General features: G+C 41.8%; 1 protein-coding gene across 2 annotated transcripts in view; it reads right to left on the bottom strand.

Moving 5' to 3' along the window:
* PCSK1 (proprotein convertase subtilisin/kexin type 1) overlaps positions 1-26,493 on the bottom strand; it is a 39,151-nt gene that overhangs the window by 9,639 nt on the left and 3,019 nt on the right. The window contains exons 1-9 of one of the 2 annotated variants that reach the window (XM_085042120.1): positions 17,358-17,695; positions 15,765-15,869; positions 12,304-12,414; positions 9,887-10,033; positions 9,350-9,426; positions 7,615-7,703; positions 3,318-3,490; positions 1,792-2,004; positions 598-698 (exon numbers count right to left, since the gene is read on the bottom strand). In XM_085042120.1, coding sequence (XP_084898246.1) covers positions 598-698; positions 1,792-2,004; positions 3,318-3,490; positions 7,615-7,703; positions 9,350-9,426; positions 9,887-10,033; positions 12,304-12,414; positions 15,765-15,869; positions 17,358-17,540 — 1,199 coding nt within the window. In that variant the 5' untranslated portion in view covers positions 17,541-17,695. Of the gene's footprint in view, positions 1-597; positions 699-1,791; positions 2,005-3,317; positions 3,491-7,614; positions 7,704-9,349; positions 9,427-9,886; positions 10,034-12,303; positions 12,415-15,764; positions 15,870-17,357; positions 17,696-26,493 lie in introns of those variants that run through there. The other variant, XM_085042121.1, reaches the window with a different exon arrangement.

Genomic DNA, 26,493 nt, shown 5'->3' with positions numbered 1-26,493 from the left:
TTATGTCAGCAAAGGGGTGTGCAGTAGAAAATGGAGCTGAATTTACACCAGGCAAGTATTAAGCCTATGCACTACCTACAGTGTTTTCTGTGAAAAAGCCATTTTCCTACCTTTTCTTAGCTTCCTGAAGTCCTACACTCCGACTACCTATCCTACAGGATCCGAACCTGGCTGCTCCCTTGCCTGCTCTGACAGACAATCTTGGGCACCTTCCCTTTTCTGCCTCATCACTGGCAGAAAATCTTCTGTAAATTGGCTGAGGCTTAGTTTAAACTCCTGCAGGCTATTGTCTTCAAATTATGTTCCCTTGCATCCCTGTGCACACTCATTTTTAAGTGCATTTGGCCAGAAATCACTAAATGCTGTTGCCAATACACAAAATATTCCTCAGTCATCATGATTTACTCACACTGGCTCTGCTTTTCTAGGAAGGTTTTGAGGCAAGTAGCTGCTTATTTTTTGTCATCAGCCTGAGCAAGTCTGACTGACAAAAAGCAGAGCTGCAACAAAGGGTGGTGTCACTTCAAATAGGAATTTTGGGCAAGGTGGTGGGGTGGCTGAGAGAGGAGTTTCAAAGGTAAATGTGTGACATCTTACTTTGCCTCCAGCGCTAAAGCAAAAATTCCTGCTGCCAGAGGTGCAGATGCAGAGGTTCCAGTGTGAGTTTCTGTGCATTCATTGTGAAGATCAACGCTTGTCTGACAGAAAATGAAACAAAATAAAGGAAAAAAAAACAGATTGCATGAACAAACAGTTGTAAATACAGTCATATCCACACTCACAAACATAACTATGTGTCCTTTACTTGGTGCGTACTAATGCACTCCTCACCAGCAGAAAAAGTGATGAGTGTTTAAATCTCTTCATATTTCAATCCACTCCTTTTACTTCAACTATAATTTTTGTATCAAAACGTTTTGTGTTGGAACAAAATACTCCCACACTGAATATCTTATTTTAGTCTAAGGTTTCACAATAAGTGTTTCAGGCTCACTGGTGAATCATGAAAACAGATCATTGTGTTTGGCCTAGAACATTCAAAATTACTGCTTACTAGGAAATTACTCATAGGATTACTATTGGTGTTCTGCTCTCTCTTCAGCAGAAGAACTATAATTTGCAATGAAACATGTGCCTTATTTGGAAATTAAACACCAAACTCATCAGCCCATGTATCTACATCTCAACTATAAAGACAAGCCACTTAGTAAGGACTAATCTCCTGGGCTAACTTGGATGCTGATGGGGATGCTCAACAGAAAAAACAGGTATTTCAGCATTATTTTGTCTCAGCAATTTTCTTCAGCACAGCTAAAAAGGTGCACAGACTGGTGTGCTTACTTGCTGAATACCTTTTACAGGTTTGGAAGTGCTATTGTTGCTGTCTCTGTCTTACAAAAGGTAATAGCGAGGTATATCAGAGGCCCTGACATAACAGGTTTTCTTTTTACTCTAAATCCCTCTTCATTTGCCCTTTCAGAAGAATGGGACCATATCCAACCATGCAGAGGTCTCTTTCATCCACAAACAGCATTGTCCACAAAGAGCAGACAAATTCAGCACGTTGTAACTGCATCGACACAACGATTTTGTTTAACTATTGCTTTAAGGTAGAAGAATACAGGAATATAATCACTTTTTTTGATTACAAATCCCTTAAATTTTCCAGGCAAAAGCACTAAGCACATAACATAAAGCAGGCACTTGAAACCAAGCATTTAAGAGGTTTCATCTATTGTTTGCATATATTTTACCTTTCAATTTGTTCTGAAACTGGTAAAAGCAACTTACAATCCTTTGGTCAGTATAATCCCCACTGCTGTATGCTGTGGCCAGAGTTGAAGAGCACTTCTCAGCATACCAGGGAGAAAGCCCTTGCTGAGAAGCACTGCTAATGGAGATGGTGTAGATGCTGTCAGTGTAACCATCGCAGTCACAGTTGTCACCCTGACGACCTCCATTCCCTGAAGCCCACACGAAAATGGAGCCTTTCCCATTTCGGCCCTAGGAAAAAATGGAAATGAGAGGCTACCAAAGAGATTTTAGACCTCGCAATGTATCCTTGACAACTCCTTTCCTCAAAAAGCCTAATATAGCAAACATAGAAGACGAGAAATTTCCACAAGCACTGTAGAAGACAGAGATGGAATAAACCAGCTGTTTGAGATATCACACTCTGAATGGCCTAGGTTTAGTGTTCCAGATACAGCAACTTTCCTCAGGTTTTCTAGTTAAAAATAGAGTCTGTGTTCAATGGGTAAATTTTTCCACATGCAGCTGCTGTTTTGATCCTCACTGTTTCTAGGACAAAATGCCTTTTTTTACCCCATAAGAAATGACAAGTTTATCAGTGGCTATTTAATTTGCCTTTACTCAACCCACTCACAGAGATATGGATTAGGAGCACACACTGAAAACCGTCTCTTCTCTCACAGATCTGTGGGTTACCATCACCAGCTCCAGGCATCACCGTATAAAACATCACAACTATCACACAGGAAACATGCATCACCCTATCACTTAAGCTCCGCCAGTTCTTCAGAGGAAAATTTATCCAAAATTCTTTCTCTTTGCTTGTCCTTCAAGCCATTTCTGTCTTTTCCCATCTATGATTCAGTCTTCATCTCTTTATTAGTACCTGTCCATCTTTAGATATCTTTTCACCTCAGAAAGAGGTGAAAGAGCAAAAGTAGTTTATTAACAAATGCATGGCAGCTTTCAGTTTGCACCCTATTTATTATCCAAACAGATCTAAAGAGGGTACATGAAATAAAAAACCCCATAAAAATATTACTCCCAGTACTCTTATCATGCATTTGGACTATTTTCATTTTAATTGGATCATGATATGCAGCAATTTATAAATTAATGCAATTAGCACAGTACAAACTCATCCACAGGGTGCTAAAATACATCACAATTTCACACAGCAAAATATTCATGAAGCAGGAATTTTGTATTAAATTTTATGGGCTTTCAGTGCAGAAATCCAATTACTGTTCAGTGTAAAACAAGCAGCAGAGAAGGGTGGGGGTAGGGTGAGACAAAGGCAGCAAAATTAAGGATGTAAAAAGAAAGCTTGTCTATGGAGATTAGTGGCTTAAAACCAGTTTAGAAAGCCCTAATGGTGTTCTCTCAAAAGTCCTTTTGTGGCTGGAAATTTCTCTGACCTGTACTATTAAAACATGTCTGGTCCACTTGAAATATATATTTGAGCAAAGACAGCACGAACCATTTTCATTTTGTCTCTGGCATCAACCATTTTAAAATCCTCTTCTCTGCCACATTCTACTTTACCTCTCCCTGAAGTATCATACCTGGTTTATCCCATACTCGAAAGCCTTCTGTGCCAGTCTCCCAGGTCCCTCCACAGTTTTACCATCATCATTAGGGCCCCAGCTTGCACTGTAAATATCCACATGTTCTGGATTGAAACCGATTGAACTGGCCTCAATAGCATCAGTAACTATTCCATCCAGCATTCGTATACCTTCACAGGAAAAAAAAAAGAGAAGCAGACTGGATTTACTTTCTGTTGCCTTCTCCTTGTCTTTATTAGCTGTTTTTATTGTTTCCAGAAAAATTAAGCCATAACCACATCTTACTGCTGTTCATGTAAGCAATATTGGGGACAGTTCCTGTTAGTGTAAAACAGTACAGTTAGCCTTTATTTGCACAGCTCAGTATTTCTCTACAAACAATAAAAAGCAAAAAAACAACCTTAAAATCTTGTTAGCCTCCTATTTGTTTCTTTCTCTCCTTCTACAGAGACCCAAAAAGATGATGTCTTGCATACTGTTCCTGCCTTTTCTTATGGCATTCTCTTTCTTCCTCCTTCTTCTCTCTCAGATCTGTAACAAAGACTTCTCAAACTGCTAAAATGCCACTGAAATTAAATAGGTTTTATCAAAATTATTTTTATCTTTAAGAGTTCTAAGAGGTGTAGTTCAAAGACGTAGTTCTGAAGGTTCTGACTAAAGCACTTAGTCCTCACAGTCATTAAAGGTTGTGCTGTCTCTGTGACACTGCAATTTCACCAGCCCTTCAACCTCCACCACTGGAAAAAAATCTCACTGTTTTTCTACTGCCACAGTTTTTCCTACTGTGAGCAATCCAGATATATCTAGCCATTAACAATTTATTAAGAGTGCATGATCTAATCTTCTTCAGAACAAGCCTGATCTCAGTGGTACTTAAAATTCAGGTGCGCAGGCAAGTGGCTCTTCTGCACTGGATCCATTGCTCTGCAAAGCAGCTCTGCAGTGGGGCTGCTGCCACTGTCCAGTGCTGGAGGAAGGCAGAAAAAGCAGAAATCTGGCAAAATTCCCACTGTGGCATGGCTCTTACAGCAACAGCAGCAATATAAGAGCCACAGCAGTCAGGATTCAGCCTGTGTTTACAAGCAATAAAAATGTCTGGGTTCCCTTGGATTTGGCAGGTTAGTACTACAGCAGCTGCACCATTGCTGGCAGTTGGTGAATTATGAGTAGTCATTTTCTAGTATTTTCCACCAAACGGGGATTTTGCCAAAGCACAGCAGGCAAAATGTAGTCATTCTATTAAAAGAAAAAAAACAAAACAAAAAAACGAACAACAGAAAACCTCTAACCTTACCCTTGCTGCTCAATATCTTTTTCTTTTTTTTTTTTTTTATGCTACCAAGCAGGGGAAAAAAGACTGCAAGCATAATTCTTTTCCCAAATGGCTGACCTCTTAATACTCCTAATACCTCCGAGATAAGGCTGAGCTTTATTATTTCATATTCATTAGTGGTAAGATCAGACAAAGGAGTTAATCCTCTCAACCACAGCTGCTCCACTATCACTCACAAAGCTGGGAAAAGCACCGGGGTATATCCTGTGCCTCAGGTACTAAAAACACCGCTTACCCGGGATTGTCTTTAACACAGAACAGTTTGATTACTGTTTTTTCCAGCAGGCTCAGAATTGCCAGATTCTCTCATGGCAGCACACTGTGAGCAAAGGTCTGCCTGTGTGAAAGTGGCTGCAAGCCCCAGGTGAGAGCTTGCAACACAAAATGAGAGACTGGAAATGTGAGGAGGAGTGCACAGATACTTCCCACAGAAAAAAACAAAGACAGGTCTGCAGATAAATAGTGTAATAAGGAAAAAAAACCCAGGAACAATGACCCCACACTGGCAAAAAGAGTTTGAGGGGAAAATTGCTGCCTTGCCTTCTGGATCGTCAAAAACCCTGATTGTTCAAGTCAACTCAGGGATTTGATGACTGCACTGATATTCCTCTAAGCACATTCCAGTTATGTCCTCTTGCATAAACTCTTTTCTATTCTTGCTCCCTTCATCAGTCCCACAAAACCACAAGCAGGCAAAGCCCAAGGTAATTTCAGACACATATATGTATCTGCCTGGCAGAAGGCTATTTTTAGCAACACGTTGCTGTGCATGAACTCTCAGTCCAGTCCTTTGTAAAATGGAGCTTCTTAATAATTTAATTTCCATGGCAGCACCATGGAAATATCATAACACAGTGGTATGGTTAGGTATTCATGAAAATACACACACCCTGCTTTTCTTCAGAGGTGATCGATATACACACATCTGTAAGCTCTACACAGACCAAGAGGCAAATGTCAAAGGACACCGGCAGGTGTCACTTTGAAAACTGGCATTGAGAGTATTTTTTTTCTTCACACAGTGCACAGAAAAGCCTATGGAACTCACAGCCACGAAGTACTGGAGAGGCTAGTCAATGTTTCAGAGCAGGGCTGGGCATTGACGTGACTAGTAAAAACATTCAGGATTGTTAAAGTCAGTACTTTCACAGAAAACAAAAAAAAAATTAATGGAATGTTTTGTTTTACCCCGCAAGGCAAAGTTAAACCAGTCTCTGATGCTGAAGGTTGGAGAACAAGGTATTCCAGCTTGTCAGGGTTTCTTTCCCTATAAAGCAGATATTGCTGACTATGAAAGAGAAGTAAGTGGCTGTGGACCACTGGATTTTTCCAGTATGGCAACTGCTACAAGCAAACAGCCACTTAGAGAAGTCATCCTGAACTAATGTCAACTAGAAGTGGGCAATATGTCATTTCATGGGCTTAAAAACAAACAAACAAACAAACAAAAAAACCCAAACAAACAACAACAAAAACCCAAACAAAAAAGCAACAAAAAACTGCCTCTGGAGAAATGAATCCTGTAGAGCTTGGATCATCAAATAAATCCTTTAGTGTTTAGCCACTCCAAATTTATCTGAATCTTTTGAAGACTTTTCTTATCTTCCACTGCTCTTTGAACATATTTTGTTATACCCCTGTCTTAATCAGTCTGGTCATGTCTAACAGCTTACAATTTCTTTCAGCTATTCCATTCTTCCTCCTCCCCCACCCAAGTGTATGCTGCTTGCTGGGTAATGTGGATTACTGGACTGCTTTTCCTGCTGTTATTTCCCTTTCCTAGATAAATCATCCTGCGCAGACTTGTAGTTTGCATTTGCAAATGAGCACAGATAGTATGCAAATAGCTGTGGAAGAACCTCCTCTGTAGATGCAAGAGCCTTAAAATATGGGCGCAGTGGGAGTTCAGACATTTTTGCAGCTTCATCCATTTCCCCTTCCTTTGAAAATCTGACGTCTTCATATTATGAGTGAGATATTTTATTTAAACAGATCGTGACAGCATAATGCATTATGGCAAAGGCAAACTGCAAAGCTGACATCCATGACAGCTCAGTGGAGTAACTGGGAACCAACAAAACACCCCACTGAAATTGTGGGAACGACAGCTATGGGTGCTGCAACTCATCATCCCATGGTTTAAAAGGAAAAAGAGGGACTAATGGAAAAAGTAGGACTGTATAAATAACTTCCTCTGAGCTAAATAACCATTTACAAGTGATACATTTATCATGATTACTTCATGAACAACTAACAGATTGAGTCACCGATTAAAAAAGAAAACCAACAATATTGATTGACGGGCAAGAAAGACTCTACTTGTTTTCAAATTTGACTTATGGTGACAGTAGAGAAGGAAGGTGTTGAAACAAAAAGGACAGCAGTTTGCATAACTTGACTGACATGACCTTTTGAATGTAATTGTGTAGATGGAAACAATATGCTGCAAGTATGGATGGGTATAATTTTGTATACTCCTACTTTCACTCTACTCAATCCTTCTCCTCCCCTGTGCTTCCTCCTTTCAGGATAAACAACAATAAGTAATTCATCCATCACTCCTTAAAAGATACAGTCTTAACTCTAAATACAATATAGTCTTCTGCTGCTACCATTATTATTAATAATAATAATAATAATAGTTAATATTATTAACATTATGATTACTAGGTTTATTACTACTATCATAATCATCATCACCACTGCCTATACTGTTGCTACTTTTGTTATATATTCTACCTGTATTCTACTCATAACCAAATTCCAGGATTTATTCAAGAAATTCTGACATATACATGTAACACTGTGGCTACACAGGATTTTGAAGCTTATAATACTGCAAGATTCATGTTTTCCGAGAATGACGAATCATTCATATTTCAGATTAATGGTATCTGACAACACTCAGCATCTGTCTTGTTTCCATCCATATTAGACATCTAATTATTTTTCTTTCCTTACCTCCAACCCTGGAGTTGTATGCTACTCCAACTCCACATTTTCTGTTGTTGGCTTGCATGGCAATTTCTCCTGCACACCGTGTCCCATGCCTGAATAGAAACAGCAAGAATAAAGAACATATTATAAAATCTTTGTTGTATTGTACAGAAGGATTTGTCAAGGACCCTGATTTGTTCAAATTCTTCCTTTAAATGAATGCAATGCAGTTATTGAAGAGCTCTTGAATTGTATCTACACGATACAAAAATAGTTATCTTAAGCTTCATGAAATACAATTTTACCTACTTAATGATCAAAGGAACATTTTTATGAGATGATAAATGCTTTACCTAAGTCTCAGTGAAGTCCATAGACTTATATAGATACCAATACTTCTGTAAAGTGCAAAAGCAGTGTAAAATTATGGGGCTAAGATGCTGTCTTCAGACAGAAATATGATACGAGTATTTTTTAATCACACATTTCAATACTTTTTTTTAATGACTGCATTTATTTAGGATTTCAAATAGTGAGCCTTTAAAATATCCCCATTGCTAATTTCCTCTTGTAACCAAATATTTTCTATGCAATTTTTTTTTTTCCATGGGTGATTCTAATTCCACAATACAGAAAACCTTCATGTAAGTGTCAAGGTAAGAGAGTTAAGTTATGTAATACTGCAGATTGTTATTCAATGACATGCTTCAATGCTTCTGGGCTGAATTCCATTTACTTATTAAAAACGATTAGAGACAATACAGGTAGATTTAAGAGATAATGACATCATAACAAGAGGATAATGGCTTCTTTCCCTTAAATAACACTGTAACAAAGCAGAAATGCCATATTTCAAATGTCTTATTCATGGGAGGTTTATCCTCTGATTGATCTTTCATTTTTTTTATCCCAATACAGTGATTTATGTTATGAATGCTGCACCATTGTCTGATAGAAAACAGGGAACCAATGCATCATTTTCTTGCTATCTGTACTGAGTAGTGGCATCCTAATTTGTTTAAGAAATCGACTTATTTTGTGTACTAGCTTATGAAGAGGTCCCTCCTGCTCGTTTTCTTGCAGACAGAATCTGTAACTGGACTGTGATGGATATGCCCAGATCTGACAGACCCATCAGGAGACTTTCTTTTTTTCTATTCCCAGTGCAAAGCAGAGAATTGAAGTAAAAATATGCTTTGGGAGGTAACATTCCAGAGACATACAGTGTCACATGAACAGATCTTTCCCTTCACCTTGCAGAAATACATCAGTACCTTACAAGTACAAAGACAGGAAGAAATTCAGGACATTGTGGACATCTCATCAGGGAGATTACAGTTATGAAGTTCTTCATCTGGGAATTTAATCCCAGTGTTTATACCAACTTTGTGTGAGAATGTTTCTGCAAACTGGAACACAGGAGGTTCCTTCTGAACATCCAATAATGACTCTTTACAGTGAGGGCAACTGAGCAGCGCCACAGGTTGCCCAGAGAGGTTATGGCCTCTCCCTCCCTGGAAATACTCAAAGCTATCTGGATCATCCAGGGCAGCAGGCTCTAGAGCTCCCTGCTGGAGCAGATGACTTTTAGAAGTCCCTTCCAAGCTAAGCCATCCTGTGATTCTGTTACACAAATTCTTGCTTTTATTAAATAATTTCCACTGGAGACATATATAGAAATTTCTGCACTTGTATCTTGTAACACATGAATTAATACTGTACTGTTTTGTTCTCTTCAGACAACTGGGAAGTTACTCACTTGTTTTCATTTGTTGGATCATATCTAGGAAAGGGATCATGATCATTGTCATTGAAATCATAACTTGCCTTTGGGTCCTACATGTTAAAAAAGAAAATCAGAATTAATTCGGACAACTAGAAAAGGCATTTCTAAACTGTGTAACAAAACGGGTTCTAGAGTCTGTATTTATTTACTTGATGTGCCTCACACTGGCAGCAATCCAGCTGGTAGAATTTGATGGCCATTAACAATTCCATAATTTTTTCATGGAGATTTAATAATTTAGCATTAAACCACTACATACAAATGTCTCTGGGAACTAAACCTACTGAAGGAAAAACAAAACAAAACAAGGCATGCCCCGTTACCATTGTTAAGTGACATTCAGCTTCCTGTGACACAGACCAGGTTCCAAATCATGCCTAAGGCAAATATTTCAGTCTCTGATCTGCAGAAGCTGACTTACAGAGCAGACAATGAGTTGGGGAAGAGTGTCTGTTTATCAAATTTACAACTGGTTAATCTATTCCATAGCATTCTAATGATCAAACTTACATAGTTAGCATAGATGTCAGTGTGATTCCACTCCAATCCATCATCTAGGACTGTGATGACAACTCCCTTGCCTGTAAATCCTTTTTGCCACACAGGAATAACATGGAGATCTAGTTTGGGCAGGGATGGAGTTATCCTTGTATCTTGCTGTGGGACAGAAGAAATTAAAATACGTCACCATTTTATCCATTTATACCAATCAGATCCAAAGTCATATTTTAAAGATGCTGTAAAGAATCTCAACCAGAACTTGTGTATTTTGCTAAAATTTTGCAAAGACAAAACAAAACAAAAACTAATTTCATCCAATACCTGTAGCACTGAAAGATTTACCCCACTACTTGAAGATCCCTGAAGACCACCTTTGAACAAAAAGCATCTTGTGTTTCTTTGGAATTAGGCAGCAGAACTGAAAGGAGTGGTGGGGATGCATTGATGGACCTTGGAACACTGGGTTAATAATCAGACCTGCTAATGTTTGTTCTTTCCATTTGATGAGGAGCCAAGACAGTGCCCGCAGTACAGTGAGCTGGATTTCCTCCAAATGTATTTTCTCCTTTGACGTTAAAGTTAGCCAGAGCAAAATAATTAATGGATAAAATGATTACGGTAGTCCTTTGGTTGGGAACAACTGTGTTGAATCACAACTTTGTCTTTACTACCCTCATTAGTGTTTCTGTGGTAAATCAGCTGGAAGTATGAATCATGTGGAAGCCTTCTCTTCCACAGCAAGTTTTTTGAAGAGTATGTCCTAAATGGGTCATTTTTCCCCTCTAATACTAAATGAGCATACATTGAATTTAGAAAACTTGTTTTCAGCCACCATAAAAACACAGATGTAAAAGGAAACACTTTCTGTTTCTCTGTGCACAATTACGTTAGCTGATGGCAGGTTTTTTTATGTCTTTGTTTCCAAAGAAATGCTGCATAAAATACGAAGCTTAGAAAAAGACATTTGTTATAGGGATGAAATTTCTTTCATTTTTTGCTATCTATGTCTGACTGCTTCCATTCAGGAAATTATTTGAGGTTTCAAGCTTTGTTCTCTTGAATCTATCAAATAATGTTTTTTTCCTGGTGACGTCTGAAGGTATGCTGAACAGAGCTAAAACTGTTGCCACCAAATCATAAAAATAAGGTAATAGTCAGTTATTCACTACTAGGAAAAACACATATTTTGAAAGAAAATATCTAACTCGTTTATGCATTTAATCAGAAAAATTCAATGTGCACTGCAAAGGAAGGTAAGCAGCATGTTTCTCTTTCTCATGTGTGAAAACTAGAGGGGAAAGAAGTGAAAACTAGACGGGAAAGAAGTGAAAACCATAAATAAGTGGAAAAAGGGATTATGTCTCCTGGAGAGCAGAACATTTTGTGTTTCTTTTTTCCCCAGACTGCTTTTATGAACTCTGTGTGTGTTTGTGTATTTGTCTAATACAGACATCTTGGAAATATACTGCTTTTTTTGGATACAGGCAAGGAAGCAAACTGATATTCTGCTTCAAAGAAAAGCCAAATTCTTACAGATAACAATTATTTTCTCTTGAAAAGAAGTCTGCAGGAATCTTCATGGAAATATTTTATGCTATGTGGTTCATAATTTATCTTTCCTAGCTCAAGCAAAGGAAAGAGAGGACAAAGCACTACGCAAGCAGCCTAGAGTTCAGTCTGATTTCTCTAAGCTGAGCTGAAGAAAAGTATTCCCAGCCACTCAGGCCCCATTTGTGTTTGACCTTTCTTTTTGATTTGCTATACCCAGCTTTAATCCCATCCCTGTTCTGAGTGAAAGCAATGAATCTTAGGCTGAAGGTACAGCTAGATGCACACAGGCTCTTGGAAGAAACCATATAAATCCTAAATGATCAACAGTATTTCTCAACTGACACATGCAGACAGAAACTACGGAGCTCAGGATTTGTTTTCACCCTGAGGTTTTGAGCATGTGACCTTCAGAGACCCTCTTAGATAAAAATCCTAGTCCCAGTGTGGCTGAAGGTGCTTGTTACTTGCATGCAGATGCTTTTGTTTTCATGTGGAGTATGCATTCTACACTACCAATTTTAATAAAGAAATACATGGCCAGCTTCAGATATATTGAACTTCTTACACGAAAACAGCAAATACTTTAAAATGATCATAAAAGTAATTTTAACTCTTAACAATTTGTGATATCAGCCCCTCCCTAATACTAAACAGCAGCAGAATTGGTGTTTAGAATCTCTGTACAAACAACACTTCACAAAAAATAGAAGGCTGCCTGAAAATATTATGCACAGAGATCGCTCATTTTTACAGCATGTGCTAATGAAAGAGACCCTTTGTTCATTCCCTCCTGTACAATTGCTCTGATACTGATAAAATAATGCAGCTGATGGCACAACCACCATCCCCAGCTCCACAAGGCAACAAATTCTTACCAGATACCACTGCTGATTCCACATAGGGTCATTGAAAAGGCTATCTGCCAAGTCTCTCATGGAGGCACGCTTAGCTCGCTTTTTTTCATACTGCTGCTCTGCCCAGGACACCTAAAATAATTTGTAAAATTATGACAAGTGAACCTCTTTAGTTTAGGACTTTCTTAACCTAGAGTGCAAGAGCTTTCCTCACACAGAGAAATTTTGGTGCCTAAAGAAAAATGGGCAATGCTTGACACAGACAGAAGGATAATTTAAAATTCAGTACAGTGCAATTTGGAGAAGAGATCTTGGTGAAATCACAACACTGTAGAATTTATTCACAGAAAATCATTAAGTACAGGTTAACAGTAGAACTGTGAGTGACACAAGGCATGTTTTTATGTCAAATAAAACCATGTGGTATGGCTAGAAGGTCAATGGTGATTACTGAAACAAGGAAAACCATGGCCCGCTTTCTCCTACTTATCTTTTATTCACTCTGTCGGCAGTTAAAAGGAAAGAAGAAAGATTATCTCTGGCTTCAGTCTAGCAGTCATAATGATGTTGTTACTCACAGACCAGCTGGACCTTCAAGTCTCCTTCCTAGTGGCGTTTTGAAGAGTGATCAATTAGTAAGCTCTGAATATTAGACTAACTTCATCACGGACATAATTCCACTTAAGGCAACTGAAAGCCAAAATGCTTCAGTGTGCTTTCATAAAGCATCAAATGAGTTGCACAGCCTTTGTGCTCAGACACAGCAGTCTCTAAGGCACTAGGCTGTATTTTAAATGTGTATCCCACCTACATTCTCTTGAATGTATTACTGATCCCAGTTCAAATCAAAACCTGATTATAATGCCTCTCTCAGTGCTGTGTGTTCCTTTCGGAAATGGGAATAAAACATTTTTCATAGTTGGTCCTTACACGGTCACTCTGACACAGATAAGGTTGGTGCTTTTCATCCCAAATTCCAAGAGGGCAAAGCAAACTCAGGTTCAGTACATTGCCAAGATCCTGTGACAAGCCTCGTGTTGAGGTTGCCTTGGATGTAACCTTTTCCTTTCAAACTCCGAATAGATTTCCTTCCTTTTATCTACTGTGATTGAATGGCTTTATGATCCTGACATCTATCACCATATATGAAATAATAATGACTCAGAAATAATAATAAAAAAGTATGATTTGATTAAAATGCAATTTTCTAATGAAAGCCTAATGAAAATTCACTACAAGAACATAAATCCTTTAAAATAGTAGCTGCAGTAGGCATGTTTATGATTCTCTTTGCTATATATTTAGTCTTAAACCCCCTACAAACCTTAGTCATAGAAGATGAATATACCCATGCAAGTGTAGATATTTTAAACTGCCCTATTGATATCTAAGGCCATGCATACTTGTGCACATGTTGGAGCAATTACCTTTATCTCTCTTCCCTGCCCACAGCCAAACTTGACCTCTTCACCTCTCAACTGCAATTAGCAATTGACAACTTCCATACTTGGTTTTTTTCACGGTGAGCAAGTGCATTGAGGGAAATGAGCTGAAACTCCCGAGTACATATGTCAGGCAAACAAGCCAAATGTTTGTCACTCAGCAGCTGGGTGAGGTTCCAACCATCCATCTCCAGCAAAAGCTGAAGGCACCATGACAAATCTCCAATCACTGATACATAAAGCAGTAGAAATAATCTTGATTCAAGCCTACTTGCAAGAAACCAGGTTTGGAAACTAGTGCAAATACTAGAAGTTAGGTAACCAGATAATTATATCCCTTCAATGTATTCACAGCCTTTATCTGTTTTACAACAAGCACTATAGGAAGCAGATAAATATTCAGATTAGAGCCAAGTTTTAGCACAGCTTTCACACTTAACATACCGTAAAATTCATGAAGGCGTTGTACAAACAAAAACAGGATTCCCTTTTCTCTCCCTTTTTAAAGGCTGAATGTAAATCTTTTTAAGTAGGGCTGCTGCTGAACAAGAGCAGCTCTTTAGGGCAAAGGTCCCTGTGTAACTACACAGCATTACATGATTGCTTTGTGTTTATACACTTACATAACGCATAATTACATCTCATTTATTCACAGAATTAATTTGCATACTGGATGGTAAATAAAAGGGAAATTGGAGTAAATTTAGCAAATCACCTGCAGCACTTTGAAGCCCTGTTTCTGGATCTAAGAATGCAAGGATGTAATATTGTCTGGTAGCAACGTGATACAATCGCTTCCACTCTGCTACAGTTTTAGAATGCGATGTATTGAACACTGTCATTCTTCCCTGTGTAACAGGTTCATTTGAAGCAGCAAGCCCAGAATGGTGAAAAACTGCACTCAAAACTCTGATCCTGAACATCATACTACAATGACATTGGACATCTGATCATATGTATGGGCATAAATTGGAACCAGTTTACATGGAACCTGTGGGTTTGAACATCCTCAAGTTAGAGTTATTTCAACTTTAACTGTTAAACCAATGTTTGCAAGGAAATAGATGAGAAAGTATAGTTTAGAAACACAACAGGCAAAACAAACACCCTGTCTCGCCATACAGAATACTTCCTCCTAGTTGACATTTGCATCTAAAACCTCCAGATAGAAAATTACTCATTCTGAAGTGATTTGTCCTTATATGATAATTTGCTGGTTTTCACTACTAGGTTACTTCATGGTTTGGACAGCTCATATTGTCACAATGATTGCTGCAACAATGCTGATCTGAAAATCAAATGTTGTTGTTGTGACATTTTCCAGAAAATAGTTTGTTAGAGAGGATGACAGCTTTCTGGTCTGCTCTTTACATTTGTCATGCACCCCAGCTTTTCATTATGCTTACAAACAGAAATGCTTCTATCTTAAATAAAAGCCAGGCAAATGGGGAGTCTGTTTCATAGTGGGTTGTACCTTAGACCCCTGGCTCTCCAGTTTGCCTGTTCTCTGATTGCAGTGGCATATCACTGTAACAAAAGACTGCAAGTCTGGAATGTGTGATGGATCCTTTGAGAAGGGATTTTAGCTTGTGGTAGAAGCCAATCCAGCAGAACCTCAGCCCTTTTTCCCTACTTCTTTTCTTTTACTTAATATTCAGTCATTTTAAATCAAACCTAATTCACATGGTAATTGCACAGACGTGGCCTAATTAAACTTAGTGCATCTATGGATTTTTACATTGAATCCAGCCCTGTGGTTCCCCGTTCACACTCTCACCAGTGACACACCAACATCTGAAATTCCGGTGCTGCACATCTTAAATCTTAATTTGGAAATCTCTTGTAAAGTATATGGTAAGGGAGGGTGAGATTCTGCCTGTGAATGACAGAATAGTTGAGTATTATTCAGCATCAGTATGGATGGCTGAATATATTAGACTTGCAAAATGAGGAAGGCCTGCCTGTGACCTCATTACAAAGCTAGCAGCAAGGAGACAGAACAAAAAAATAATTAAAAAAAAGAATAAATTCAACACTCACCCGCTCGTCATCAGAAAGTCTCTTAGTGATATGAATAGCACTTCTTCGGGACCGTCTTGGGTGACTCTTATGTCTGAATAAGTAGTGGTTTTTCAGTGACCCAATCTGCAAGACACAGGCATGCTTTAACTATCGAGAGGTATTTCCCCACTGTAAGCAAGTCCCAACATTCAAAACCTGAATGAATTCATGCTGCCAAAAAGACAAAAGAGCAAGAAACTAGCCTTTAGATATTTTAACAAGGAAGCACTCTTCAAGTAACAAGTGCTTCTCACAGCCTCCGTGCTGCTAGAAGCAGCTGGGGGAGTAATTTCATTTCAGCTACTCAAGTGCAGTCATTACTACTACAGTGCTCAAGTTACATAGCTCCAGTACCAGTGACCACTACACTCACGGCCACACTTTGGCATTGCCACATTTTAGAGGGCAGGTTGCACCTATGGTCACACATCTACTTTTCCTGGGTTTCAGCTGGAGAGGTGTGAAAAGCTCTGCATGGCTTCAGACACCTCACTGCGGGGCTGGGCTGTGCAGTCACCCACCGTAGCAGCATTTTCACCGGCACAGCAGCCAGCCATCGGCAGAGCTGGGTGCAAGCCGCTGAGTTTCAACACCCCACTCTCTAAGGACGGGCTGTTTGAAAGACCTGGGGGCAAATGTACCTCCTAGTGAGGCAGAAGGACCAAACCCACAGAGGTGGGGGTCACACCTACTGGTTTGGGGGTCCGGAGAACACGGCCGTGCCAGGACGCGGGGCTGGGCAAGCGGCCAGAGGGGGCTGTCCACGAACGGCGCCGGGAGCACGGAGGGGAGCTGACCGCGACCTCGGCCACGGGGCAGGGCCGGGGGCAGTGGAGTCCCGGCGTTGGCGGACTCGGTGCCCGGCACAGGACCCTCGCCGGGAGGTGAGAAGAAGCTGTTCCCTCACGGTGGTTACTCATCCCTGACAACGCTGACGTCACGGCATCCCAAAAAAGCGCCCGAGGGATGGCTGGAGAGAAGCCCCGCGATGGCGATGGAGCCGGCGGGGCGGAGGCGGCGCGGGGCAGCAGCCGGGACTGTCCGCGCCCTCCTCTTGTCCGAACTGCCGGGGGAGAGCCGGGCGCCCTGCCCGCTCCCCTCCGGAACAGCGGGGTGCCCTGCCGGTCTCCTCAAGGGACAGCAGGGTGCCCTGCCTGACTCTGTCCTGTCTCCTCAGGGAGAGCGAGGTGCCCTGCCTGGACCCCTCCAGAAATAGCCGGACCCCCGCCCGACCCTCCCCAGTCCCGCCAAGGAGAACGGGAGAACGGGTGCACCGTGCCCGCTCCCGTCAAGGGGAGCCGCAGGTCCCCTCCTGGTCCCCTGGGGAAGAGCCGAGCCGCCCTGCCCCGTCCCCTCTGAAAGCGCTGTCCCTGGCCGGCAGCCAGCGGCGGACCCGGACCCTGGGAGCCTGCGGTGGGAGACCGGGAGCTTCAAACTCCCGCGGGCGGCAGCCGGGCACAAGTTTGAGGGAGGGGAGAGGGGAGGGAAGGAGCGTAGCGGGATGGGAAAGGAGCCCTGTCGCGGAGCATCCTCCGGGATGGGCGGCAGCGGCTGTCCCCCGCCTGGCCGTACCTGTCCCACCAGGTCGTAGTCCAGCTCGTCCGCGATGGCTCTGGCAGCGTCGGGGCCAGCCGGGATCTCCGCTGCCCACTCGTTGAGGAAGAGCCGCCCGGCGCTGCCTCCTCGGGGCAGGGACCAGGCAGCCAGGAGCACGGCCAGGGCCGCGCACCGGCCGGCCCAGCGCCGCCCGGCCATGGCCGCGGGACGCGGGAGGGATGCGGACGGGCGGGATGCGGGCGGGATGCGGCGCCGCGTTGCTACGCGATAGCGGGGAGCGGAGCCCTGCCTGCCTGCCTGCCGGCGCGGCTGCCCGAGGCACACAGACCCTCCGGAGCCGGAATGGAAATGAGTGTTTACACGTCAAAACGACGACAGCCATCCTGACGTCAAGTGTACCTGGCCCCCGAGCCGGGGGTGGGGGTGATTCCCGGGGGGGCGCGGAAGGGAGCGGGATGGAGGCGGGGGCGCGGGGGCGAAGCCTGGCGGGTCCCGGGGGACTGGGGGGGCAATGGCGGGGGGTGGCTCGGCGGCTCGGCGGGACAGGGGGTGCTGGGTCTGGTCCCCGAGGGCAGGGGGGCTGCTCCCTAAGAGCGGGGGGCTGGCTGGGTGCCGGTGTGCGATGGTTTCCATTATTGCAGGTGATCGGTAAGACCGAGCCCGAGCCGAAGGTGAGGCAGGAGCGCGGACCCCGCCAGCCCCTCGCACCCATCCCGTCGCGGGTGGGTGTTTTGTCCCCAGCCCGCGTCGCCTCTCGCCTCCGTGCGAGGGCAGAACGGGGCGAATTCAGCTTTTTTTTCTTTTTTTTTTAATTGAGCTACTGACCCGGGACTCACCGGGCGGTGCAGACCGATTCGCGTGCATTGTCCCCCGACACTTCCGACATACCCTAGATGGGCTACATTAATGGGCACCCTGATGATGGTGGGCAAATACATTTGTCCTCAAATAGAGTTTTTAATTTTGTACAATTTCTCATTTGAAAATAATTTCAATCCAGTGGTCTTCATGTTGTACTTTTTCAGCAATTACTTCAATTTGTTAAACAATTATTTCCATATTTTCATTTCACATTTGCATTTCCCCAGATCCTTCAGTTTTATTTAACATTCCCTCTACCATTTCACTGTATTTTCACATTGGAAAATGCTTCTAAGTTTCCTAATGTTTTCTAAATGCTCTGTGCCTCTCAAACAGAACCTTTTAGCAGCTTCACTTTATAATGCACTGTATTTCTTTGCTTGATTCTTCCAACTTTTAAACTGCAAATTTTAATAAGCTGCTTTTAGGTCTGTGCCTCAATACTGTGCTTCCTTCTCTTTATTAAGGAGTGACAGATATGCCTGCCCTACTCTTCACTGGCTTCTAAAATGGGAAAATGACCAAAATATAAATAGGAAACAATGAGGAGAGGAAACTATTGTAAAAGACCAGTGTTCCAGTGTCTGACATCTCAGCCCCAGATATCATTATGCCAGAGTGGGTATGGTTTGGAGCATCTCCATGTACCCACAGAGATCAGGGGACTTTAACCACTGCCACTACTGTTACCAGCCATAAGAGCAGGAGCCTCAAATAACAGGAACATGAATGGATCTAGAGGAGGGGAAAAAAATGAGAGTGTAGTAAGTATACTAGAATCACCAAGAGAATATCAATAAATATTGATATAGAATAGAACACTGATAAAATGACACTACACCATCATCCTGCTGTTCAACTACTCTTGCTTTCTGCAGAATGATGTAACAACAGGTCAAGGTTCAGCAAAGCCAAGCCAGCAACCAGGGCATGTGGTTCCTGTTCATTTTAATTTATTTTGCTCTCTGCATTATTTTCTCAGTGTTCACTGCCAAAAACGTATTTTCTTCACTTTCCTGGACAGATGCCTTAAAGATCCCTCTGTTCCATTTTTAGCATTGTTTCTGAGGCTTTATTTAAATTTGGCCATTTCGCCAAGCAATTTCTGATTCCATGTGGGTTTTCTCTGTGTTGGTGTTACCACTGCTGTTCTACTCAAAACACAAAGGGCTTTCTACCTCTCATTTCTCATCACTGAGACTGCAAGTTGGCATGTTGGGGTTTTTTTTCCACTTTGTATTAAGGAATTGTGCAGAAATATTGTCTGCATACAGAAATGAAATCAGGGTGGTCTCTATGTACAATGACAATTTCTACCCTCGTGTCTTTAAGTAGTGGTCAGAACACCCACATCCATAGGAGGATTTTGAAAGTCTAGGTACTCTTTTCTAAACAATTAATTCATTCACATGTGTTTGGTTTTCAAGAAATCCTTCTGTGCAGGATGATGGTCTGTGTACAGAGTTCTGAATTGTGCTAGAGGAGTCTTTGCTACATGGACTTGGTTTTGCCACCCATTCATGAAAGTTGCTGTCCAATGCACTACATTTCCATCTAATAATAGCACAATGAATAGGAACAGCTTGCTCAGCAGCATCAGGTGGAGTCAAAGATAATTGTTTTATGCTTCATAAACAATTCAGGTTTGTTGTTCATCAGTGAAATATTTATTCAGTCCCTACTGCACCCAGTGGTATTCTGCCTGAGTGCAAAATCAGAAACAAACAGAAGACCCATTATGAAAATAGTATTTCTTCTCTATAACTTCAGTTCAACATGATATTTAAGATAGACATGCTTCCAAGCAATCCATGTCATGATTAGGACCTGGTGCAGAGCTGTTGGTAAAGCAATTTTTTTTCATTGTGTGGTTTCTCAGTGGGAATCACTGCATTTCCCAAGCAGAAATGTCCCCTTGCAGACCAAGTGCAAAATCTTCCTTTGCATACAGGCAAGATATCTTTCAATACTGAGGATGAAATCTTAAGTTATGAGGGCTAGGAGTTTAACTGAGTAGATTTTTCTTCCTTATTGTCAAAAGGCATGCAAAGGTTTCAGGCTGTAGCTGTGTTTTTGTACCTGCATTTCTGATCTTTCAAAGACTAGTCCACGTAAAAGGGAGACAGACTGGTTTTGAAAAGCCAAGCACTTACACACAACACTCTATTGCCTTGCTTGTTAGTAGACATAACATATTTAAACATAATAATCCTTATTCAAAGCTCAGGTCCATAATCTGAAGCCCAACTCTCTGGCTGCTGTGGCATCTCTCCAGACACCCATGGGGTGTGGGGATCACTCTCTGCAGCCAGTACCCTGTGACTTCACCGCATCCACACTGACAACAAACCCATCCCATCACTCAGAACCGTGCGGTGGAGAAGGCTGGGGGAGCTCAGGAGCTTCAACACCTCTGAAATGGTAGCCAGAACCCTGTGAAATATATTCAATACAGTGTGGGAAACACAGGCATGAAACCCTGCAAGCCATGAATTAAGAAAGCTGTCACTGAAATGAAAGCATCCCAGGAAAGTATAAATATAGAAATATGTGTTTCTTCTTTGTGCACCTTGTAGAAGAGGAACAACTGTCTTCTTGTTGAAGCAATTAAGGAAAGAGCAGAGACAAACAGAAGCAGGGCATAAGAAAAAACACAGGCAGGTAAAAGCACCACATTTATCTGCAGAAAATTCAGAAGGGTTCAGGAGGACGCCAATGTCTTATCATCTTATTATTATACTTGTCTTATTATGCAAGTATATTTTGGATGAAGAAAGGTATTATGTAATGACATTTTCTTTTGGATCAGTCACAAAGTAAAAGCCAGACAGAAAATTCATCTCTGATGTCATATCATGATCAGCCTGTTTGATTTTGTAAGACGAAGACAAGCATATTTTGGCTACCCACAGAGCTTGCTTTCAATATGTGAACTGAATTTAGATTAAATTACTGATAGTTCTTGGTGGGTAAACAATAAGCTCTCTCTGTGAAAAGAAAAGAGGCTTGTTTAGGGAGTAGGGGGATCACATCCTAAACATGTTACTGAGTAAACAAAAAACATGCTGCTGGTTTGACAGAGAGAAATAAGACCAAGTCTTGATGCTGGGAATCTTCCAGCACCACAGACAGCCAGAGCAGAGACTTGTCCTGTCCACTGCTAGCTTTAGTGTGACAGAAAGAGTGATGCAGAGACAGACACACATACTTGGGGGAACAGATCAATGCACAGGGATCAACACTCAACCAAGTCCCAGTATCACCAGCCCTCACCTTTTAAGGGTGGCCCTCCAGCTGTTCTGTCACCTTCCTTCTTTCATTTCTCCCCCAAGTGAATTCACTCAGGTGAACAAGGTCTTTGCATAAAACCTGTTATATAAAGAGACCACTTATATTTCTGCCTGCACCTCATTCTGAAATCTTCCTATTATTAACACTGCAAGGCCAGTAGATCTTACACAGCTGTTGAGACCTAAATGTTTTTGCAACGTAAACTTCAGGCTGTAAAGTACAAAACCAACCAGGAGTTGGTATTATTTTACTGATTCTATTTGGAAGGTCCAATTTGAGGATGTTCACAGCATTCAAACGGGAAATTCTGCTACACGTAGCTTTAATTTGCTAAATCAGAGCACCATTTAAAATGAGAGTGGCTGGAGATGCAATTTGATGCCTGAAGTGTGTGTGGTGGCTGCTGTAGTTTAATTAGTTAAATACCAAAAAGGGCTCTACTGCTTTTATTTAATTTGGCTGTGGACTGAAGAACACTCTTGAAACCCACTCTTTTACACTAACACTATTCCGTTTTCTGCAGGAGCCAACATTACAAAGCAATTGGAGGGTGGTATAAAAGAGGCCATATGTTCAGGCAATCACAGAGGATAGGGGGAACACCTGTTTTTCCATCAATTACAGCCTGTGAGCTCGTGGGGCATATTTATTCTGGGGGCATTACATTTGCTTGGGTAATAGTGCATGACACATTTCCAGTTTTACAGCAGATGAACTCTGAGAAGGAGCTAATCATGTCTGTACAAACGAAATACAAACATGCCCTCCCAGCCACACACGTGGTTAAACAGGGGCCCTAATGACACCAGGCATCGCCTGCTGCCTGCTCCTGGGGCCAGCAGGAAGCAGTTGGGGAACAACCACCCATTTGTGGCCACCTGGATAATTCTGTTTGCTCTACGGCTGAAGACAATCGGAGCAAAAATGCATAGGTGGGACTGTAGGAGAGGTGGAAACCCACAGAGAAAAGGCTATAGTATTTCTATTTGGTAAGGACAAAGTCCGACTCAAGTATTTTCCTGATGGCAACAGAAAGAGGCACTGTTGGAGTTCATACCCTGGGTTTTTTTGTAGTCCTGATGGAAGAGGAGGTCAAAGGAAGGGAACATTTTACCGCCTTTATGCACAAACCTGACATTTAAAAATCCTTCATACTTGTGTTATGCTTTTAATAATATTTTACTTATGGTAATGATTTTATTGTCCTCACTTGCAAACTCTCCAATAAATCCCTATACGAGGATGAATAATTCATAAATTTGTTGTTGATTTATTTTTGTAACAGCATAATTAATATTTAGCCTTGATGAAAACATTTCTGAGAATTCAAAATTACTGTTTTAGTTACACGTTTATTTTAAAGGGGGTGGTTTTGTAGGAGTATTTTTAGAAGACTAAGTACATTGATTAATTATTTTAAATGGCTCTTATGTAGTGTTCTTCCTCTTCATGTTCCATTTCAAGTAGGATGAAATAGAGAAAAGACCGGAAAGAACAAAGAGCATGAATAGGGAAGAGAAAAAATACATGGAAAAACAGATTAAACCCCACTCAGAGCTATGTAAAAAGCTGTATATATATAAAAAAAAGTATATATTTTTTTCTTTTTCTTTTCCTTTTTTTTTTTTTTGAGGTCATGACTAACTAAGAAAAAATGACAATAAATAATGATTTTAGGTTAAAATTTCAGGACAGCTCTCTTGTTGAGGAAGGGGTGGTCTTGCTGAAGGAAACTGGGAGAAGCTAAAATGCCAGTGCTCCCTACCAAAGTCAGTACTGGGTCTATAATGTACACAAGCAAGGGAAAAGGATCACAGAACAGAACAGAACAGAAGGACCAAGGCTGGAGAAGACCCTTAAGATTATCAAGTTCAACCCAGCATTTCCAAGCCAACCACTCAGCCATGTCCCTAAACTTGTTTAAAATTGGTCTGATTTCTTCAAACCACACAAAATTCTTCCCCTCATTGTTCCAGCTTAAAACATTATCATTGGATTGTATTATGCCAATGAAGAATAAGTCCAACCATTCTTAAACTGAAATTAAAATGTCCCCGTGTTGGTTTGCCCAATGCAGCTTCAGGCTGCAGATAAGCCAGGCTTGTGTCTGGGTTTTGCTGCTGCTTGGGGCAATATCTCAAGTGTCTGTGCTACACAGCCTGCCCTGCTGAGCGACACTCAGCCATACAACGTGATTTTGGATGCTTTCTGATTCTTTTGGATGCTTCCAAGTGCTGCCTGTGTACTTTTATCTAATAACTCAAGTGCTGCTTTATATCAAATTATTACAATCTAGCTTCAAAGGTGCAAGAATTTGGGCTGCTGGAGCATCACTGACAGCTGGAAAAGATATTTTTAAAATATTGAGTCCAGGTTCAGCTATGATAAAGCAATGGCACTTCAAAGCCATTCAGCCCTGTCCAAAGTTGATAAATACACAAAACTAGTCCTTCTATGTATGTGTCATGCATATGGTTGGAAGCATTTCTACCAGTACTGTGGCAGGCAAAGCAAACACAATTTTTAAGGGTATCATATGCATTTTAGAAAATGCTTTAAAGATGCAGCAGTAAATTCAGAGGTTTTCCACAGTGGATCAGCATAGTCCTGCACCCTTCCATCTAACACTATCCCATAGAAGGTCCATCCAGCACCTCCAAGTTTCCTGGGACTCCACTGTTTCCTCATCAGAGACTTTTCCTGAAGGCAGAAAGGAATGCCAAGTATGTTTCTCTTACGTCATGTACACACATATCCCATTAAAGATGACTGAATCTTGCTGTGCTGAGCTCTGCATCTGTTCTGCTGCTGAATTCTTTCTCCAGGGGATTTTTAAGCGGGGTTTTCAAAAACCTCCTGCGCCTCAGGAAATGTAATTCCAAAGTAACAAAAAACCCCCAGGTGATATCCTGAATAAAAAGAGTATTAAGTGCCGAGGGTACAAAGTTAATAAACATGTGTGGTGGGTTGACTAGGACTGGCTACCAGGGCTCCACCCTGCTGATCTCTCTCCCTCATCCTCCTCAAAAGGGTGGTGGGGAAGAAATAAGCAGCAGCAGCTCATGGGTTGAGATAAGGACAGGGAGATCACTACTTGCCAATTACTGTCGTGGGCTAAACAGATACAACTCGGGGAAAATTAATTTCATTTAACTAATTCAATTTAATTGACAATAATTTATTACTGCTTGAAAATAAGGGTAGGATGGTGAGAAGCAAAGATAAGAATGAAAACTCATGTGCTTCCCACTTCATGGGCTGAAATATGTGATCCTATGATTAAGTGTCCTGTGCCATAGAAAAATGAGCTGCTCTGGTCCTGCTGACCTCAGGGAGACTTCTAAGGCTAAGAGGTGTTATAAGAGGTCTCCTCACCACTCTGCTAGGGCTTGGCTGTGTCTGCCCCAGCACCACCAGAGGGACATGGTTGAGACCCATGCCATCAATAAGTACAGAAGAAGTGACCCCTTCTGAGCAGCTGTCTCCCCCTTCAATTTTTGTTTGTGGCCTTTCACCTTCGAGGTGATTTTGCCACCTCACTTTGTCATGTCCTCCATCTGGTCAGCAGGCAGAATAAGACAATGGCACCTGGATCTGCTTTTTCCCTCCAGTTAGGAGTAGGAAGGATCTGCTCAGAAATTTGAGATAAAGACAGCAATTGGGAGAGGTAATGGACCAAACTTAGACTGGACTTGGCCAGAAGAATGGGATAATTGTAAGGGAATATTTTACTGTTGTGATGCTGTGAGGGGCCAAGCATTGGAGTTTTATCATGTGCGTAAATTGATCACTTTTGTTGGTGTTGTGATGCCATTACTTTCATTTTGGTGTGGAGAGAGGTGTCCATGTGGGAGCTCATTCTCAGTAAGGAGCAGTGGCTCTTGGAGAGGACCCACACTGGCATGGGCTTATCTGAGGGACTGCAGCCCATGGAAAGGGCCTGTGCTAGAGCAGGAAGGAAGTGTGAGGAGAAAAAAGTGTCAGAGGGAATATTATGAGTTGATGAGAGTCCCCATTCCTCATTGCCTCACATCACTTGGATGGGAGGAGGTAGAGTCAGAAATGAAGGGCTGAAGTTGAGCTCAGGATGAAGGGGGAAGGCTTTTGTAGCTTCCATATTTGTTTTAACCATTCTTCATTTCTATTTGGCACTGTTAAATTAATTTTCACCAAACCATGTCCGTTTTGCCCATGATGGTAATTGGTATGTGATATCCTTGCCTTTACACTGATCCATTAATTTTTCAATCTCATTTTTCCCTGCCACATCGAGGAAGGAGAGTGAGAGAGCAGCTGGGTGTGTGTCTGTCTGCCAGCTGTGGTCAACCCACCACAGTCCATGTTGATGCCAGTGTGGTTGGGGTGGAGGTCACTCTCCTCATGGCATCCTGTATGGTGCATTGCCTTGAGCTGTGGTGCTCACACCATGTTGAGGCTTTCTGTCTTACCTACATCCAGCCCCAAAGTGAGGAGACTGGGGGTGGGATGGAAGTTAGGAGGGGACATGGAGATATTCAAGCTGGCTGTGGGGATATCCCCTGCCATATGATATCAGGCTTGGCAACAAATGCTCAGGGGAGGGAGGAGGAAAATGGGATGTTAGTGATTATGGCATTTGTCTTTGCAAGTGGCCATTAACCAAGCTGAGGCTCTGCTTCTCAGGAAGCAGCTGGACATCTGCTGGCCAGTGGGATGTACTGAATGAATCCTTTATTTTGATTTGCTTACGTGGGCAGCTTTTGTGTTGCTTAATAAACTCCATTATCTCAACCCATGAGTGTTTTTGCCTCCCTTTGATTTATTTTTTTCTCCCCATCTCCCGGCAAAAGGGAATAATTGGAAGGCAGGGTGGATGCTTGGATGCTGGATGGGGTCAGCCCACCACAATGTGTCATCAACATCTATCCATTATCACAAAGGCAAGGTACCTGTTGAGATTTAGGATTTATAACATTTCCAGTTAAAGACCCCTTCCCCACCTGTACTGTCTCAACATCAC

Source organism: Lichenostomus cassidix, chromosome Z (genome assembly GCF_008360975.1).
Source record: "Lichenostomus cassidix isolate B80296 chromosome Z, HeHo_3.0, whole genome shotgun sequence".
NCBI lineage: Eukaryota > Metazoa > Chordata > Aves > Passeriformes > Meliphagidae > Lichenostomus > Lichenostomus cassidix.
This window is presented reverse-complemented; position numbering and strand designations above follow the sequence as displayed.